The 21284-nt window shown below is 34.1% G+C and overlaps 2 protein-coding genes across 2 annotated transcripts; both read left to right on the top strand.

Moving 5' to 3' along the window:
• The first annotated feature begins 285 nt into the window (after window positions 1–285).
• On the top strand, window positions 286–6103 carry LOC143581057 (F-box protein At3g07870-like). Its single transcript, XM_077063930.1, has 2 exons — window positions 286–897; window positions 5624–6103. The coding sequence occupies exons 1-2, from the start codon at window positions 286–288 to the stop codon at window positions 6101–6103; spliced, it is 1092 nt and encodes a 363-aa protein (XP_076920045.1).
• A 2435-nt stretch (window positions 6104–8538) lies between these two features.
• On the top strand, window positions 8539–12015 carry LOC143581060 (uncharacterized). Its single transcript, XM_077063932.1, has 4 exons — window positions 8539–8706; window positions 9887–10392; window positions 10466–11374; window positions 11461–12015. Exons 1-4 carry the CDS (start codon window positions 8539–8541, stop codon window positions 11723–11725), a joined length of 1848 nt encoding a protein of 615 aa, XP_076920047.1. The 3' UTR covers window positions 11726–12015.
• The last annotated feature ends 9269 nt before the right edge of the window (window positions 12016–21284 follow it).

Below are 21284 nucleotides of genomic sequence, written 5' to 3'. Positions count from 1 at the left end.
CCGGGCTTTTATACGAATTGTATAAATATAAGCATAACCATAATAACTTTGAAAAATAGACTTTTTAAACCATAGAAAAATTGAAGTCGTATCACGTATGTACAACTGCCTGGGCTTCTGTATAGATAAAACAAGAACAATTCTGAATGTGATAAAAACGCATAGATACCTTCAACCACCGATGAAAAAAAAAAGCATGCAGGTACAGATGGTGCTTGGTGCAACCGCCACGTAAAAACCGACGTCCTTTCCCCTGTTCCACCACAAAATAAATAAATCCCCTCCATGTCTTTCATACCAAAACCACATCCATGTCAGAATATTATTACTTCCCTGACTGACGACCTTCAACTCCAAATCCTCAAACGCCTCCCTCTCATTTCCCTTCTCAGGTCCCGCACCGTCTCCAAATCATCTCAAGCCACCGTTTCATCTCCCAACACCTCCAATTCAACAAATCCCTCGCTATACATCAGATACTACGATCGAACCAATAAGACCGAGCAATACCTCACAGCAGAAGACGAAACTTTCGGATTACATTTTCTTAATAATATTATTCCGTTTCAATACGCGAGCAAGACTGCCTATTTTAGGGTTGTCGGTTATTGCCAGGGTGTGGTTTGTTTCAGCGACGACTTATTTGATTCCATGCATATGGTTGTTCTTTGGAATCCGTCTATTCGAAAATCTCTACGCCTTTTGGTTCCGGACTGTGAACAAACGTGGCTAGGCTTTGGTGTTTGTCCCGTGACTCATGATCCTAAGGTTGTTAGAATAGTGTATGTTATTGCGATGGAAGATCCACCGTTGGTTGAGGTGTTTTCACTCGCATCACGTGCTTGGAGAAAGCCGTGCAATCGTCTACGCAACACGATTCAAGTCACTTGGTCTCAGGTAAGGTCTGTTTGTTTAGTAGCCTAAGCCGAAACCGTGGTTAATCTATTTTATTAACCCAAGTATTTTTAGCCCCCGCATCGAATTCAATGTTTCCAACTATCACCATTAAAGTTGAAGAAACACCATCAAGTTATTATATAAAACACCATAAACTCTAAATTATATTAAAACTAGTTTTAGTATCCGCGCGTTGCTGCGGGGAAAGTTTATTTACGGTGCATAGGTACAAAAAGGTTGATAGTTACCCAATGTCATACAAAGATAAGGGGTAGATATTTGCTATCTAATGTCATACAGTCATAATTACAAAAGGGTTTCACGGCTACCTTGCTTCGTACCATACTTGCATATTACTGGTTACAAATATTTAGTTACAAAAGATAGTTACAAATGAGTGGATTTAGTTACAACAGAGTGGTTTGATGTGATTATCCCTTTGCTTTCTTGAATAGGTCACCTTAACGCCAACATGTAGACGACCTGAAAAAAAAAAAACCACATCAACCGACGAACATGCACTGCATACTACCAACACAAATAACATAAGCAGGCAACATTCATAAGGAAATTGTAAAAATACACATAACTGTCATTTACATTATTACTGCAGTGGCACGATTAACAAATACATGTCTTTTCACTTTACTAAACAATTAACCCGCATGCCCAGGCCATTTGCTATGTATATATCATACACGTCAGTAATAGGGGTGGGGTGTTCACAATTAGGTTTTGAGGGTTTGGTATCAAACTGTGAGCCAAACAGTTAGCAGCCGTTTTGGTCATTAGAAACCGAAAGTGGACTGCAAACAACGGTTTGGGCTTATTGGGCTTTTATACGAAAAGTGTGTTTCAATTATAAACCCTAAGCCAAATCATTAGGCACCATTTGAAATTTTATAAGCCGACCGAAAAAAAATAAAAAAAACCCGACCGCAAAAGCAAAAATAATGAACGGTTTGCACAGTTTTATGGTTTTAAACTGAGCCGTTAACACTCCTAGTCAATTGTGCATATATAAAGCCTTTTGATATTGAAAATACCATATGGAACTTTTAATGTATGACATATTTGATACCATAAGGTATCTCGGTTTAGTAACATATGTTCTTTGTTGCTATTACAAATACCATACTTTTACTAAATGGAAAGCATATACTTAAAACCAAACCAATCACCTATGAAGTCTACCTAAATGAAATGCTCATCCTCACCCTTAATTAGAATTTTTCACTTTACCTAACAAAAACAGAGAGAAATTATCCATTACTTAAACATAAAATAGCAGCAACCACCGTAGCATGCCAAAAACTTCTTCAGTAATCCTCCAAAACGATCAACCTGCCAAACCAATGATGCAACTATTCATTGATAATGAAGTTTGCTTGATGTTCCACACTTACATAACAAAATAAAAACAGTGCTATAACTTTTGTTTGTATACATTTATGTCCACATGTTAATATCCTCTAAACGAACACAAACATCATTATATATGAATCCAACTAATAATTCATGCAAACGGAATTTAACTTTTAACCTGATATATGAAGATCCTCATTCCTTATTCCTCAAGAGACCTAGATCACCAGCAAGGTGGTAGTGACCACTTGACAACCACCCTACATTGATAAGAAGAGAAAAAAATTAAGTGTTTACATCATTTAAACGATAACAGTTGGATGCCTATAGGTTAATGATTAATTAATATAACATCAAAAAGAAATAACCTTTAATAACTTGTTGACAAATCCTGCTTATAACCCTGGATGAAAGGTGGTTACGAATATCATTCATTTGAAACTAGAATAAATAGTATCCAAAAGAGAATTCTAAAACAAAACAAATAAAATTGAAATTAACCGGATTCATTCAACATGTAACATCCTTCAAATAAGAAACTAATTGAACCATTTGTATATTAACAAGTGCAAGTTTGTTAAGGAGTCACATGACCAATTACCAGACCAGCACCATCGCGAGACCACCACCGTCATGTCGGGTTCAATTATTCCCTCTGTAGATCTCTTCACCACCATAACCGCTTCTAGGATTCCGACCTACACTGATGAAAAAAGAGAGATTATGGCGGAGACGGATGACCAGAAAACCAGCACCACCAACACTCCACGCCTCCCAGGGTTCCTGAATCAAACTCGTCAACAATGATTGAGGCGGAAAATGCCATGAGAAACCTACAACTTTACTACCTATACAATTTTCACTAAGCAGTAGGTCAGTAGTCTCACTAAATGTGAATGATATAATGCTTGCCATTCTCAAGCTTTGCATTATCAAATGAAATATATGCGCACAATAAGGGAATGTTCACAACTAAATCCAACTATAAATCAACAGTGGCGGTACCTTCACAAAGAAGAATTCCCCAATCCCACCAACATTGAAGCTTTCGCTACCCATAAATCACCATCCTAGAACACAAAAAGTATAACAATCGTTTAAAAAAGAATCTATATGCATTCATACCATCTCCACTTCTAGGGTGGCTTTCGGTCTACAAAGATAAAGGAAGAGAGAGGAGGTTAAGGCAGAGGCAGGTGGCAAACATCACAGAGAACCCAACAACGAAGATTGAGGCGGCAATCGCCATGAATCGAACCCCCACCGCCACCAAGGGTTTCAAAATCAAACCCGGCAACAACAGATGACGACAACGGTGTTAGAAAGAAAGAGGTAGAAGAAAAGAAAGAAGTCTAGAGAGAGATGGAAGTGTATGGTGATGTTGGCGAGAAGAATGCACAAAATACGAAGACTCAAACACCAAATGATACTAAACGCTGGATAACAAACATGTATCAACACCAAAAGACAGCTGGTAATAAAACAGATCACCAAATTGAAAAAAACAAAATGTACAAACACTAAAGCTTAGGATACAACCTTTAAACTTTGGATAGCATGTCTCAAGTTATATATGACACTACAACAACACGTTGCTCAATATCAAACCGTAAACTAAATTTGTCAAGTCATTATACTTTATTTGGGTAAAATTTATACACACATTAGGACTTGAGCCACAACAGAAAGCAAATAACATCAAATTCCTTTTCTACCATAAATGATTAACCATCCTAATTTTGGTGGAACCCATCGACTAAAAACCACAGGTTATGGAACCCAAATTTACATCCAAACTAAATTCCACTACCAAAACAATGAATTCATAAACATACGACATTTTTGACGGCCAAAAGCAGTTGCCATCAAGAAACCATATACTTGGGTCATCCACTTAGGATGAATGTTACCAAAGGTTCCAAGTCAGAACCCGCAGCTACCACCACTTAACCGCCACCAATGGTTCCGAATCGGAAGTCGATAACGATAGACGAAGACCAACCAAAGTATGTCCTCTCTGACAGGCAGTCAGCCACCACCATGCCAACACCACCTAAGGGTTCCACATAGAACCTGCCAACAATAAATCCGTCCACAATCAAAGCGAACCAACAATAAATCTCATGTGCTCAATCCCAAGAAAACCAAACCAACAATCAAAAGTTGGTAAGAAATAGATTTACATATAGGCTCAAACATGCCATGATCATGGCCTTTATCAACCAAACCGACCCATGTCACCACCACTCTACTGCCACCAAGGGTTCCGAATCGAAACCTTCAAAGATAGACATGATGGTGGATGGTTAAAGTGATGATTAAATGGAGTTCGACAAAACGATGATTAAAACAATGGTGAGCAAAGTAACTGGATGAACCCACAGAGACACCACAGCCTATGGCTACAAAATGGGGGTCGACAAAACGTGATTAAAGCGTCAACTACCCTCATAAACCTTAACTTTAACAACCGACAATGATGGCAAATCGAACAAAATGACCCCCGGTCACCATCAGCTTAGGTTTTGAAATCGAACCCAGCAGCGACGACGAGTGGAACCAAACGACCACCATCAATGACCTTAAACAGTATCCGATGAAGCGGAGAACATTTACCCTACCAGACCACCACCACCACCACAGGCGCACGACCATGAACATCCATCACAACAAAGAGATGATGGTTTCATATATATAGAGAGAGAGAGAGAGAGAGAGAAAGGTTTAAGAAATGAATTCATAGTCTGAGAGAGAGAGGGGGGGAGGGAGAGAGAAAAATAAATAAATAAAAGCATGTAAAGATAAAAATAGCTGGAAAACATACGTAGCTAGAAATCACTAACACCTGGCAAGCAAAACAACGCAGCCACATATGTGATGATACGTACAATTGATTATGCAGGATGTAAAAACCGGATTGCACAACATCTCCCATAATTGTGAATATATAAATTGGTTTGGTTTATTCGATTAATCATGTAGGTTTTTGGTTTTGAGAATAATCATAATCAAACTTTGTCTAAAATTTTTGTATCGAAGTACATCAAATAATGAAAATATAAATATACGAATTTGAGGTATAAATACAATAGAGGTATTAATTAAATATTATATAGTCAGACTTATAAATACAATAAATAAATCTATAAATACAAAAATTAAGACATAAAACATAAAATACATGAAATTGAGGTATAAAACATGAAATGAATATGTAAAAGTGAGAAATATATGAAAAAATATGAATGGTTTGGTTAAGTGAGGGTAAAAAAAAGGCAACTGTTTTTCGATTGATTCCGTTTTTGGTTAATCAGTTTTTTGTTCGGTTTTGATTAACAGTTTGGCTATTGCTCAACCTCAGGTTTGCTTTAATGGGGCCATACATTGGGTTGCCTATGAGAAGCGAATTGACACAACACCTCGTTGTCTAATCGTGTCATTTGAGTTGGTCCATGAGGTGTTCGATGAAATGTCACTACCAGATGGTTTAGCTCAACAACACGTCTCGAATTTGTCGATTAGTACACGTAAAGGGCAGCTAACGGTCATCGAGTATGATATGGAGAAGGGAAAAGAAGGTTGTGGTGTATGGGTGATGAAAGAGTATGGTGTGATGGGATCATGGGAGAAGCTGTATGTTATACAGTTACCGGGTTTGTTAAGAAGGGTTGTAGGGTTTAGGATGAATGGAGACATGATATTGGCATTGAAGAATCATGAATTAGTGTTCGTTGATTGCGCTGGGAATGTGAAGAGCCTAGGTATATATGGAAACATACGGTCCTTCTTTGTTGGATCATACATGGAGTCACTAATTTTGACTAATCAGTTGGATCAATAGATGTTTTTTGTTATATGTTCTATATATATATATATATATATATATATATATATATATGTATATGCAGTAGCAGGATAAATTTGGCTATGTGAACTCATAAAAAATATCAAGCCCATAATCCCAATTGACACAAGATGTCATTTAGGAGGCAAATCCTCACAAATGAGCTAAAGCCCTCAATTGGTCACCTTTTTTTTTTGTAACAAGTTATGAATTTAAATAAAAACAAGGTAGTAATTACATCAAAACAGAAGTTAAGCGGACAACAAGCTGCGCCGCTATCCAAAAAAACTTTTTATTAGTGTAGGTTCATGTCTGTTGGCATAGGGCAGCGATTTAAATCTTGGCATTAGGATATTATTGAAAATCTTGGCATTTATTATTGATGTAATTTAGGAGTAGAAGAGTGTGTGATTTGCCACATTATTGATGTAATTTAGGAGTAGACGAGTGTGTGATTTACCGTTAAGAAAAAGCTTATAAAATTTCTATAATTGATTGGAGAGGAGAGTCCTTAAAGTGGTTCTAGTTTATTTCTGTCAACTTGAAATGATAGAACCAAGATAACAAGAATTTTGTTTATCTTTCAAATACGCATCAAGAAAACACAAATGAATTAGAATCGCTTTATTAAAGTTATGTTGGGTTGGGTTGGGAATAAAAATGGTCTAAGACATTTCTAGTTTTAACACCAACTTTATAGATCATATTTTCCCAAAGAAGTCGTAATACTTTGGCTCAACAATAGATGAGTTCCGTAAGGAGAAAATAAGACTTTTATAAGAATTAAGGAAAATATTTAACTTCAAAGTGTAGTCTTTCTTACATGTAAACTATTCCTAACCAGTAAGGGAGAACCAATACATTTCAATTCTATCTCAACTTTAACTTCTCACCTTCCCGTTGTATTATAAATGAATATTTTAATCGATAAATTGCGTCCTCTTTGTTTACATGCATTTCAAGATTTTGTTATAACCAGTAAATCCGTGCGTAAATCAGTGAGTATCGTTTTGGTTCATTAAGGTATTGGCTTGTATCCTATTAAAAACTTGTGAGGTTGTTTGTGTAACTTAGTGGATGAGAGTTACAAAATTAAAATTTTGTGGGGTTAACTATATAAGTAAATGAAAGTTGTGATATACCATATAAATAGGTACTAGACGGGTGCCCATGCGATGTAGTAGGAAACACATACATTGGTAATCATGTAACAAGTTTATGGGTGTTCGTTGTTCGATTTGAAACCATAAAACCGTTCAAACCGTCATTATTTTGATTTCACAGTTGATTTTTTTTCGTTAACTTTTGGCTGGTTGTTTTCAATTTTCAATGTTCTATCTTTGTTTTCGATGAAAAAAACCCGTTTCTAACGGTTTTGCCCATGGTTTAATTTAAAAACCATCTAAACCAACTATAATTTTAACGGGAAAAAACTATAACAATATCATACTCAAATTAAAGAGAAAAATATGCTCGTTTTTATGGTGTAATTTCTTTTAAAAAAATATTAACGTATAAAAAAGTTATTAACAATTAAAAATCACGGAGAAGTTGAGTTAAAAGTGAAAATAAAAATCACATATTAGTGAAAAATCAATGATTATAGTTGTAACTATTTTTAAAATTTACAGAAGTTAAGTAAAGTGAAGTGGACAATGTTGTAACTATTATTTAACAATCGTATTTGACTTTTTTATTTGACAAGTTTACCCTTATTCTAGATGCATTGAAGGTTGTACCAATCTTTGATTTGTAAAACTCTTAAAAAGAAGGTGTCTTGATTTGTCCATGTCTCTGATAATAATCCTAACTAAGTTTAGCTCCACTGGTGGTCCTAAGTTTTTTAAAAAATGACTCTAAGTGATCTCTCGTTAGTAAAACTTAACGGCACTATTTTTTTTATTTTTTTTTGAATTGCAAATTCATTTTTAGGCCTTTTGACATGAATAATGTTACGAGGCGATTGATGTAAAACTTTGCTCGAAATGATGCTCCAAACGGCTTGATTAGTGCTTCAAATTTGGTGTTTGAACTTTCAATTAACAAAAATTAAGCCGTCTTAGCATTGCTTCAAGCTAAATTTTACATCAATCGACGCGTATCATTCTTCTGTTCAAAAGACCTAAAAATTTAACGTCGTTAAGTTTTTCTAGCAGGGGACCACTAAGAGTCAGTTTTTGTAAACTTAAGATCACCCGTAACAATAAACTTAGTGGAGATTATTGTCAGTAATTGAAGTTATTAAAATCCCATAAAGCTTAGTAAACGGAATCCACATGACACGTTATGTAAATTGTTTTGCACGGATTGAAAAATGAAAACTTTGGTGCGGAATTTGTAACATTATAAATTTGTAACAAGAGAATAAGGTTAAATTAAACTTTTGAAGGTCTGGACTGGATTCACCTCCATCCATCAAGCAAGCAATAACCATGTCCGCCAGAGCGTTGAGGAAGGTTCTGGAAGAACAAGAAGCAGCAGCAGCAAACAATCACAACAACGATTTATCGTCCGCCGATGAGTCCGATTCACCCCCTGATTCACCTCCACCCTATTTGAATCCGTTCGATCTACTCAACGACCAACAACACCAGGACCAGGTTCCTTTCAATCAATTATACTTTAATTTCTATTATTATTATTATTCTGATGGATAGGGTTCTTGTGTGACGATGATGATAATTTTCAACTACTTTATAGATTTTGTTCTAGTAATAATCTATCAGTATTTTGTATTCAGATATAATCCACAATACTCAAAACTATTATTATTATTATTATTATTATTATTATTATCAAGGTTATATTAAAAGCTGACAATTAAGGTTATTGATGCAGGACAGATGAAACCCTAAAATCTATGCTCAAGTTTTATACAATATTAATATACACGTAGAAGAAATTATTATTTATCTTATGAATTAAGAGTTTGGTCATTAAGAATTGTGTATTTCAAGTTATGAAGTTTTTCCAAGATTCAAGAATCATCCATAATTTAGTTGGGTGTGCGTCGTTGAGGGTTTGGCTCATAAATTACTGGATTCTAACCCAAAACGTCACACGTTAAAGGGTATTAAGTTTGGTCAGATTTGAACGAGTATTGAGCAAGATAACGTGAGATATATATATGCCTTGGAGTAGTCTACTAGTTATAGGATTATTAGATTTCTTTTAGTAATATAAATATGTCTTTGTTGTCAAAGGCCCTTTGGGCATGCACCCAGGCCTACAGACGACGCGAGGCACAGGAAAAGCACATTGCTGCCATCCGGGTGACCTTCAGGCGAGATTTCGACCATAATACATTCAGAATTTGGCAACATTCTGATGATATTTCGCAAACTCTGGGCAAACTGGTCTGAACATCCAAAAATGGCCTGGAACCATCCTAAACTAACCCTAAACAAGCCTAAAACATGTCTCTAACCCCCCCCCCCCCCAACCCACCCAAAATAATATATGTTTATGTTACATGTCTTGCTTATCTTAGGTCCTCGCTTTCTGAGTGTGTTAAGACTTAAGTGTGCCTTTGCCAACTATGGTCTTTATTATATTGTTTAAAAACGTTCTTGGATATTTATTATTCTACTTTTTTGTTCACAAATTTGACTTTCGTCTCTACACTGGTGTAGCTAGTGTCATCATTTAGATATTTATCAACAATTGTATGCCTTGTCTTTTCTAACTGTTGTGATGTTCTCTTGGTTTCTATAATCAAAGTTTCAAGATTTTAAAAAATCCACTCAGATCATGTAATTCCATAATAAATATCAATTGCAGGAAAGTGAGCCTAGTGATGCTGAAACATCACCTCCTGTGAAAGAAGATGTTAAGAAAAACATCGCCACTAATCAAAAAGCAAAGAAAAAGAAAAAGAAGAAAAACAAAGTGAAAGAGTCATCTTCAGATAAAGACGATATGAACTCACTAGATCTCATGTTAATGGATTTATCCTTTGGAGTTGACTCGTTTGGTGGTCAACATCAGCCTACAAAAACAAAGCCAGAAAACGGTGCAGGGAAAAGATGCACAACAAACATATTGCAAGTGGACCCAAAGTTTCTTAGTGCAGATAATGAGTTAAGGCGAATATTTGGGTCAAAAGTGGTCAACTCATTTGAAAAAAGTAATCAAGCAGGAAGTTCTCGACAGGGTCGTTCAGGGAGACGTGTAATGCATTCTTACAAAAAAACAATTATTATTTCTCCTTCTGAGCACTGGCCTCGATGGGACGGATCTCTATCCATGGAGCTAATTGAAAACAAAAACGGATGCAATTATTTCAGGCAAATTTTAATTGTTATATCTTAAATATTTTAGTAATATGTATTAGTAATCTGACATTTTCATTAAATTTAGGTATGTACATTCATCTACTTACAGTATAGCTCAAAGACAATTTGAAGCTGCCAAGTCAGCACACGATCTTAACACCATCGCAAGTATTCTGTTACACCATCCGTATCATATAGATTCACTCATAACTCTAGCCGAATACTTCAAATTTTCTGGTGAACTCCAAATGTCAGCAGATGCGACTGCAAAATCTCTATACTCGTTAGAATGCGCGTGGCACCCGTTATTCACTCCTTCACAGGGTAACTGTCAATTGAAATATGAACACGACACAAATAAACAGTTTTTCACTACCCTTTTTGCTCACATGAAAAACATGGATAGACGCGGTTGCCATCGCTCTGCACTTGAACTTTGCAAATTATTAATCTCTCTTGATTCAGATGATCCGATGGGTGCGTTATTTTGTGTTGATTATTTCGCGTTAAGAGCCGAAGAGTATAAATGGTTAGAGCGGTTTTCTGAAGAATATAATAGTGATAATTCAATGTGGTTGTATCCAAACTTTGCATATTCTCTTGCAATATGCCGGTTTTATATTGAACGCAACAACAGTTCTAAGGAAACAGAAAGCGAAACGAAGGCGACTTCAAGTGATCTTATGAAACAGGCGTTAATGCTTCACCCGTCGGTTGTTAGGAAGTTGGTGGCCAAAGTTCCTTTGAAAGAACAGGTATGGTCAAAGATAGTCAACCATAGTTTTTTTGGAAAATATGAGACGGGAAGTGCATCGTTGGATCATTTGATTAATATATACGTGGAAAAGAGTTATATTATATGGAGACTCCCCGAGCTGCATAACTTTCTTAAAGATACCGCATTGTCGGTAATTGAAAAGATGGAAGTTAATCAAAGTGAAGCTAGGGATTGGGCTTGTGTGAGAAAGGAAGCGTTTGCATCTGATAAGAACGAGTGAGTTTACACTTTTCGTTCTTGATTATAAATGCTACATTTTAAAAAAAATTGTACTTGATGATGTTTATGATTATTTTTTGCAGGTATTCACATTTAATGGTATCTGATTTTTCAGACTCGAATCCGACCATCCCACCAGAAAATTTGCAAAATTTTATGGTTGATCCAAGGTTGGTAGAAATGCATGATAATAATAATAACAATAATGGTAACCAAGAAAATGGTGGTGGTGTTGTACGCGCTCCTCCTCGTGAAGTTGCAAACCGAAATGCATTGGCGGTTTTGTTTGAGTCTGTGTTACCCTGGGTCGATTACGGACCAAGAGAAGGAGAAGATGATGAAGATTGAATTTTTTTATGTTTTCTGAGTGTTACTGGTTTATCTACATTAGTATTATATTACTAGTGCAGTAGACGAACAATTTTTATTTTATGTAGAACTGATTTATAGGCAAATTGTCTTTTGGCATTATAAATCTATGCTTATGCCCTTGAATATTAATTATCATTGTGCTTAGCTTTATTATCACAAACTTTTGATGGTTTGACAATATTCATAATAGTCTCTACTTCATTCGGATAATCAACATTGTGCCAATTTTTGGATCCAGAATCAAATTGTTAGTCACAGGTAGCAGCTGGTTCGGCGTGTTGGACGTCATGGGATTGGTTCGTGTGTGCAAGGTGGCTAGGGTTCATGGTGTGTGCATGCTTTGAGTGACATGAACCAAACTCTAGCTGTGGCAGAAAATTCCTTCCACTGATGAGGAAAATAGTTGGTAGTCCCATCCAACGTAATATTCCTTGTCGGTGAAATCTTCAGCTTTATATTATTATATACGTCAACAATCAACATCCAATTGACTATCGAAGTCATTATTTTAAATTTTAAAGATTTTTTATGTTAGTTTTATAAAGTGACTGTCAACATGTTTATTTGGTATTTTTCCCATGCCACAACCTTTTGGGTTGGTGAGAAGCAAGCCTATGCCTATCATGAAGATTCATTAAGAACATAACTACTCTTTATTATCTCATTCTCAAACCGGCCTGTCTAAAAGTTAACTACATCAAAAAGGGAACAAGATTGGAAAAGCAACATCAAGGATCCAAATGGTAATGAAAATAAAAATCCAACTGTATCGTTAAACCTGAAATAACATGTTAAAATAAATCGTCACCCACATCACTTCAAACCTAACATAATCCGGTTGATCCATTCTTTGAAAAGACATCACGACTCTGTTTTCTTTGCTTTCTTTTGAAACGGCAACTCACACTCTATAACTCTACTCTTAAGTTACACATTTCATTTGACAACTACGGAAAGCAAATCGTCACCCCTTTAGTAGAGCCCCATCTTTCTATTAAAAAAATAGTTAAAAGTTGTCTTTTCATCCCTTGGCATTTTAAGTTTAGCATATTTTTTTTCGTATCACCATCTACAAATAACACCGTCCAAAAATTTTGTCACATGTCACTCACGCACCTCCCACGTGATAGGTATTTTCGTCCATTCTAAATTGCGCTTTTCTAAGATAAATTATCCTACATTTAAAACAAAATCCCTTGAGTATGGCGTACCTCCTCGCTCTCCCTCGCTCTTCCCTATGAGCATTGTGTCGAGCTTCATCCCCACGAACATAGTGATATGTTTTTGCGGCTCTCGAACTTCAGTTTGCACTTTATCTACATGGACTTCATCAAAACCAGGTTGTCAGTTCCATTGTTGTGCAAGAAAGGTAAACCTACGAATGACCAAATGACCTCATTTTAATCCACTAAACCGCATTTGAAACCGTCTATTCTGGATAAACCTACGAATCATCCGGTTAGTAAAACTGGGTTCAAATTAGTGAGTTGTAGAGGGGTGACCAACCCATGTTTCATTCTTTATACAAAGATGAGAGAGCTAGGTCCCATTGATGTACTGAATATGTTTGAAGAAAAAACACAAGAGCCACCTTAACCACGAGTTCTAAGCCAGCTGAGCATAAGCTCAATTTTCAGCTCGGTGAGCGAGATTACGAGCCAACGAAGTTGGTCTTGACTAAGCACAGCTTGCTAGCTTAATCAACAACCCTATTCACACCTGTAAACGCATAAACATTTATACAGAAGCTAGAAGAAATTCACACATGTAATCATAGCAAAGCATGTTCCCAATTGTAAGCATCAAAAAAATAATATAAAGTTTGCAATTTTCTATTTTTATTAAGCTTAAGAAGCAAATGTATACCAAGTGCATAGTTATTGGCATATGAAGATTCAAAAACAACATAACTAGGCTTTTATCTCAAACAAGTCTACCTAGCTCACCACATCAAATGAAATTAACATCATTAAATCTTCAGGATCCAAAGGAAATGAGAAAACATCCAAAGGCATGAAATAACATGTTTAAATCTTCACGCTCACTTCAAGCTCAAACCTAAGCTGAATCAACTAGCGAAGCGGATATCTTTGCGTTTGTAAGAAAATATCGCTGTAATTCGATCAACCCATAATTCTTTTGAGAGACATTACTGCTTTGAATCTCCAACATCTTCAAGTGATGCTTCCAGCATTTAATAGGTTTGGTTTCGCAACAATATGGGGTTCTATCTTCCTCCCCTTCAATCATATCACTGTATATAAACTGCAGGTTTTGGAACAAAAAAATGATGTCAATCATACATTGTTTTACCAAAACAGCAATTGACTTGCAACTAAATATTAGGGGTGCAAACAAGTTATGCCACTCCTGATCTACTCAAGATCGAACCAAATCGAGCTGGAGCCTAACAATAAGCTTGTTTATCAAGAAACCCAAGTCTGAGCTTAGCTTATCAAGCTCAAGTAGCCTAAACGAGCCCATTATTTATTTGAATTCTATTTCACTTAAGTGTATATTTATATTATTATTATTCTCTGATCTCTTATTTCAGTTGTGTAGGGAATGAACAAAGGGCCAAGAGGGTTCATCAATCATGCCTTTAGCAAGCAGGAATTAGTGAAAGGTTTTAGGTTTTTAAAAGTAAAAGTCTAGTTATATATAAATCTAATAATAGAAATAACTAAATATTATTTCAAGTTTATATACAGAAGTTATAATTATAAATATAAAATAATTATTATAAATGTACGTATATATGTTGATTAATAAATAGTATATGGGTCAAGCTTAGCTCGAGCTTGAAAAACTACTTACTTATGAGCCAAGCTCGAGCTTTAGAAATAGAGTTTGAAACGAGTGCTGAGGCTCGTCTACACCCTACTAAAGGTCAACTAAAAGAGGAATCGAATAATTATGATACCTTTATAATCATTTGCAGCTGGGAACGAGAATGAGAACCAGAAGATACATGCAGAATCTTTGGAAGTGGTGAAAGCCATAGCAAGCCATCCAGCAGATCCCTATCGATCTTCTCTAACGAATTTATTTGTATCTCCAAGTGTTGCAGATCATACAATGGTGACACTAATCTCTCCCTGTGTAACTCAGGTACCATCACTTCCTGATTCATGATCATTCGTACAAACACACACAGAAGAAAGAAACTTCATTAGCTACAATATTTCCTAGATTGCCACTTAACTTTTAAAGTATCAAACAAGTTAATATTTATTGATTGAATGAATTAGTAAACACTATAGTGTGTAAAACTAAATATTCAGGAAAGTCTTATATATGTGTCATGTTACAAAATGTTGTTTCTTCTAAAAACCTGTGATCAGGCTATATATGCTACGGTCAACATATTAATTATCCACCCCCTCCCTTCCCTATATACATATATTATTTTTTATTTGAACAGCGAATTTCTTTTAATCCATGTCGTAGACTTGAATCCAATATCTCCCCCTCCCAAATTTAGGTGTTTAAAGACTTTGCCTTTATGAATGAACCACCACCCCATTGGTCCCTATATACAATATATATATATATATATATTGTAAATTGATAAATCATTTTTCTCCCTTTTCATATATAATCAACTAACAGTCCAAATAGTATATGATAAAAGAACTAGATTAAACAAATATGATTAAAAATAAGGTCCAGGCCAAACTTCTTAACTTTAAAAGCTTTTATAAAATGAATACCAATATACAATTTATGATAAATATAGTATTTGACGTTGTCTTGCTGAAGATGGTTATGTCATGACCAAAACAAAATCAAGATTGATAGTTTTAAATATTATTTATTAGCTCAAGAAATAATGGTGATGACAACACAACAAATTAATCAATCAGTAATCGGTTATACACTCTTTTAAGCATATCATCTTGGTTTTAAAATGCACACATCAAAAGCGCTAATGTGCTTATCAGATTGCTCGCTGTAGTTGATGTGCGCATCACATGATGTGATGTGTGTTGGGTGAAATACAACACCTTATATGGTTATACAGTTAACCAATACAGTTATGCTAGCAGTGTTTGCGGTCCAGTTTTGCAAGCCGTGAGCAAACCATTACTAACGGTTTTTGATTACCATAAACCAAAACCGAAACCGTTGACCTTTTCAACCAAACCGTTACTAATGTTTGGTTTCACGGTTTTGATTTTATTGGCCTCTAATATAAAATGGATTATGATAAAAAAAGAAAAAAGAAAGAAAGAAACAAAAAAAGCTTGTTAAACAATTTCACTGCATCTAGTGCTTCCATTTCAGAAAGACTTGAATAAACACCATGGAAATCAAATTGGGAACAGTGTCTTTTAAAGCTTGTTAAACTACTTCACTAAAGCCTTTTCCTTTCCTTGTCGAGTGTTAAAAAATTGTTTGAAACAAGTGAAACAAATGATGACAGAAAACAAGTATATTAAACATATGAATAAAGTAATACTTCATCCAAGTTTTAACATACGAATAAAGTAATACTTCATCCAAGTCTTACTTTTTTTACTAAATCAAATACAAAATTATAAAATATAGATAATTAAACACCTATAGGATATATTATCAAAAAAAGATTATTAAAATTACACGGTCTAGTCCGGTTTTATACAGTTTGAAAATTGAACACCGTACACCAAACCGTTGTTATGGTTTGAATATTTTGAAACCGATATGCCGAAAGATAATTGAAAAAACCGAACATGAAAGCAAATCAATGACTGGTTTGGGTTTTTTTCACGGTTTGAAACTGAACCGTGAACACCCCTAAGTTATATAGTTAACCAATAATTGAGAAAGTTAGACCCCTGATTGCAACAGGTCTAGACTTTTCAAATATGATTGAACAAATCTTAACATCTATAGAACAAATTTAACGATCGGGTAATCAATGAGTTTCAGTATTTTAACAAATTAGAATTGTGATTGAACAAATATAACAAGAGATGATAAGAATATCATATATTTTAGTGCTTAAAGGTTAACAAGCTAAGTGTTATCTATATATTCTTTTTTTAGTATCTTTCAATAACGAACTCTCGCATATAATACGCATGTTTCGGGCATGCACTGGTTTCTGGGATCAAAACACATCAGAGTGTGACATACTTTTTAAATCCACGATACTCACATAATTAAAATTTTGTAGAATTATACCAAGTATGAAGAAATGCACACATGTGTTATAGTGCAAAGAAGAAGAAAAGAGTATACCTTGCGGGTGTTGCAAATCAATTTCAAGGATTTGCAGTGACCAAAGAATGAAAGCATATTCCTCCATTTACAAAATGATTCATTATCATAAGTAGTCCATGATTTCATTGTCATGGTTGCCGTACAACTACTTTGTGTAACCATCTTGCTAACTTCAATAATATCCCCATGATACATGAAATAAACCAATTGTGGTGTGTCGATTTCGGCCTCTACCAAACCTTGGCAGTTAAGTAACTCCAAACTCTGAAGCTTTTCATGACAAACCTTAATCTCCTTTAACGAATGACAAGCCTCGAGTCTTAACGTCTCGAGACTAGTCATCTTAGCAAGTTGGGCCTCTAACCATTGATCAGTAATTAAGCGCGCGCCCTTTATTGAGACATCTTTGATATGTTTTGAAGACAAGAAAGCAATGTTGCAAGGCATAACTTGTTGAGCCATAAATGCTTGATGACCCAAATCTTGATGAAACATAAATCGCTGAGGCGCGGCTTCATACGCGAACGATTCAAGGGACGTCGCCATAAGTTCAATAGAAGTTAGCCTAGGACAATGGGCAAGCTCAACTCTTTGTAATTTGTCATTCCAAACCCTAATATGTTCAATATCTTGGCATCCATTGAGAATGAAAGTTTTAAGTTTATTCAAACTATTAACATGCTCCTCAATCCAAGCACTTCCATTTACCACATTGCTTAACGAAAAATACATAATCTTTTTGCACTTCAAAACATCGATCTGACAAGGCATAGGGTCGGCTTCACTCGACGAGAAGATAAACAAGTGAAGATCCCGCGCCTTGATCTTAATACTCTTGACATCACAAAAACAAACCTGAATTTCCGTTAGGATTTTGCTTGAAAAGTTGACATCATTTAGAAGTACACATGATGTTAAAGACACGGTTTTCAATAAAGGACATGCTGGAATAACATTGCATAGATCTAACTGAAGCCCCTTTAACCTCAAAACATTCAAAGAGTTGGAACCAAAGCCAGTGGGCAACAAGTAGTCAGCATGGCGCCATAAATTGAGTTCCACACATTTAACACCATTAGCAAGAACCATAGAGATTGCCAGATCGAATCTAGGGTCAGCCGATACGTCTTTGAGATTGGCATTAACCCTAAACTCTAGCAAACCTTTATCGATTTTTCATTGCACAACCGAATTAAGAACATGCTCAAGAAAGCCATCCGATGTACCTTTGGGTGTGCCAGCAAACCTCTTCTGGTCGAATTCAATGATGGGAAAGGAGGCCCAGAGAGACAAGAATCTCTTGGACAGGATGGAAAGTTTTGTGACGTCCAACGTTGGGAGGAAGGACATGATGTGGTGGACCATCGGGTCGGGTAGATCGGAGATGTTCGGATCCATTGTGTGACGTGGTGGTCTCATCTTTTTCTTCTTCTTCATATAGCAGCCACCGTCTTCGTCACCTCACCTCAATTGCAGCATGGAAAGAAATAAAGAAAAGAAAATATCAAGATATATTATTGGGCTTTCTGGGTATTGTATTGTAGTCCAAATCAGAGCCCATTTGTATAAATTAAGAAAATATCTTAATTTTATTTGATATTTACACTAAAACTTCTCTCTTTTGCTTATGCCATGATTAATAATTAGTTGAGATATGTAACGTATTCCTAATTTATCGTCTTAAAATATACAATTACTTGAGTTTTAAGTTAAACGTTTTCATCAAGTTATATGCCAATTAAAGTTTTTTTTTCCTTTTAATGTATTTATTATTATAAATTTAAGGAAGAAACATCCTAAACAAATAAAGAAAACATAAACTTTGATAACTATGCAAATTGTAAAATTATAAGTAAATATATGAGAGCTAGCCAAATAAAAACTATGTAACAAATTGTAAAAACGATTAACCCTTATTTACATATTCTAATAAAGTAACATATATCTTAGTTAACCACAATATATATTTAATAGATCAACAATTATTCACTTTTCTTTTATACTATATTTATATTATATCTATATATTTTTATAAAAATAAATATTAGCATATTATTTTACTATATATTCTAAAAAACTTACTGAAATTCAAAAATTAACAACAAACCATGTTTGTCAAAGATTGAAAATAATATAATTTCAAATGTTATCACTAACATATTGCACTACGTATATTGTAAAAGATTGTAAAAGAAAAAAAACTCGAATATGTTTTCATTTTATAAAGTAATATTTTAATCATTAAATTTTAAATATATGCTTAAAGTCGATCCATTTTTTTTAAATCAATCAATTTATCTATTATTATTATTATTGTTGTTGTTGTAAATTGTCATATAAATTTATAAATTATAAATATATGCTTTAAATTTATCAATTTATTTTTTGGTTAATTCAGTAAACTATATATCTTTTAAAATGTAATGATAGTATATACCAATCACTTTCAGACATAACAAAGTTTATCATATTTAATTTCTTAGTTTTTTTATCAATGATTGTTTCAGATTTTTTGTAGAACTTAAGTTTGATTTTTACGTGTCAAAAGTTGGTAAATAGATTGTTTTTTACAAGTTAACTATATTTAGATCAAAATTTGTTACCAGTCAAAAATGGGAAATATGAGTATTTTTTAAAGTTTGAGAACGTAAATAGATTAATCATCAAATTTGTTATGGGTTCAAAGTGTTGGTTTGAAAATGTCAAACGGATTTTAAACATGATTCGGGTTTCAAAATTATTTTCAAGGGCATTTTTGGAAATAATCAAAAAGTTTAGGATTTGGCAAATTGATTATTTTTCCCTCGGCTATTAAAATTTAAGAAAAGATTGCGAACACTTTCGACATGCCACCTCCAGCCCTATCAATGCTTCTAACTTTTATCAAATTTGAAATATTTGTATAAGCATTAAATTTTCCTTCAGTGGTGATCAGAGCGTTGTATGGGAAGCATGCCTTGCAAAACTATGCTCAAATGAAAAAAAATATTCACAAAATTAAATGGGTTAACATGCTATTTTTTATGTTGTCATTATAACAAAATCAAGAAGCCCCCAAACACTTATCAAAATCTTTTTCATGGTGTAGCTCAGAAAAACATTGTTCTTGAATAACATTCGTCGTTACAATTTAATGTTCTTCTTTCTATCGTTACTATTTAATATTCTACAATTTAAATTTAAACTTAAACATATCAACAAAGGTAACACTTATTCTGTATTTAGGCTAAGTGGTTATAACTACTATTGTATGAGAAGTCTTGTTCTCAAAATTGGTTAATAACCAAAATTCTTTTAATTATACATATATGACACCGAGAATGAAATTTTCAATACAAAGAGCGTTCTCAGGTACGTTTCTACACGCGCATTTTTTTATTAAGTTCATGTAAAAAAAATCATTTTGTAATATAAATAAACTGAATTTATGTACACATAGTGTAGATTCAAGCATAGATATAATACATTTTTTCATATACATTATATAATTATTTGCTTTACTTGTATTTTTATAATTTGGATCATCCCGTGTGTGACACGGGCTCTAAAGCTAGTTATTATATATAAAAGTTTTTATTTCTCGTATTACGGGGGTTGTTTTCATTTTTCGTTTATAATATTTACATATTTTTTGGATTTTAGTTTAATTTATTATAAGAAGATTAATAATATACTTAGGCTTCATAATTAAAGTGATTCACAAATAAATGAGATGTTATAATCCATTTAAAAGTTATCTGGGTTTGGTGAAACCCATGACCCGCTTATTTTTTTTACTATAAAATTGTTTCTTAATTATAAATAATATATTTTTAAAAAATGGATATTAATTTTCAGTATATTCCTATTTTATATGATTTTCATATCAAATATTTGGTGAGATTAAATTTTAATACAATGAGATGTTATAACCTGTTTAAGGGTTATCTGGATTTTGTGAGACTCATACACATGAATTTGGTCTAAATGCATGAGAAGCCTCAATTTACAAATAATGCAATCTGGTGGTTTGAGAGGATGTAGGAGACAGCCAAAAAGCTTTTAAAGGTTTCGTTTTATATATATATATATATATATATATATATATATATATATATATATAAGATTATTATACATAACAATTAGACTATGTTCGGTGAAGGGGTTATATTGGGGGGGGGGGGTAATTTTTTACATGACACCACATCAGCAGGGGTGACAATTTTCATTTTACAGTTTTGTAGTTTGTACTTTGTAGCCCAATATTGTTCCATCACATCGCCACGCCATTTTATTTTATTTTTCTTTTTGTTATTAAAATAAACAAATAAAAGTTCATTAAATTAAA

The sequence above is a fragment of the Bidens hawaiensis genome, unplaced genomic scaffold (genome assembly GCF_021521415.1).
Source record: "Bidens hawaiensis isolate Kalapana, Puna unplaced genomic scaffold, B.hawaiensis_p1.1 tig00030797_1, whole genome shotgun sequence".
NCBI lineage: Eukaryota > Viridiplantae > Streptophyta > Magnoliopsida > Asterales > Asteraceae > Bidens > Bidens hawaiensis.
The sequence above is the reverse complement of the archived record's forward strand: the minus strand, read 5'-3'. Positions and strand labels throughout refer to the sequence as shown.

Excerpts from the sequence above, each read along its gene's own strand:
- LOC143581060 (XM_077063932.1), top strand. The coding sequence starts at position 8,539 with ATGTCCGCCAGAGCGTTGAGGAAGGTTCTGGAAGAACAAGAAGCAGCA. Across the intron at positions 8,707-9,886 it reads ACCAACAACACCAGGACCAG|GAAAGTGAGCCTAGTGATGC; the intron begins GTTCCTTTCAAT and ends TATCAATTGCAG. Across the intron at positions 10,393-10,465 it reads AACGGATGCAATTATTTCAG|GTATGTACATTCATCTACTT; the intron begins GCAAATTTTAAT and ends CATTAAATTTAG.
- LOC143581057 (XM_077063930.1), top strand. The coding sequence starts at position 286 with ATGTCTTTCATACCAAAACCACATCCATGTCAGAATATTATTACTTCC. Across the intron at positions 898-5,623 it reads TTCAAGTCACTTGGTCTCAG|GTTTGCTTTAATGGGGCCAT; the intron begins GTAAGGTCTGTT and ends GCTCAACCTCAG.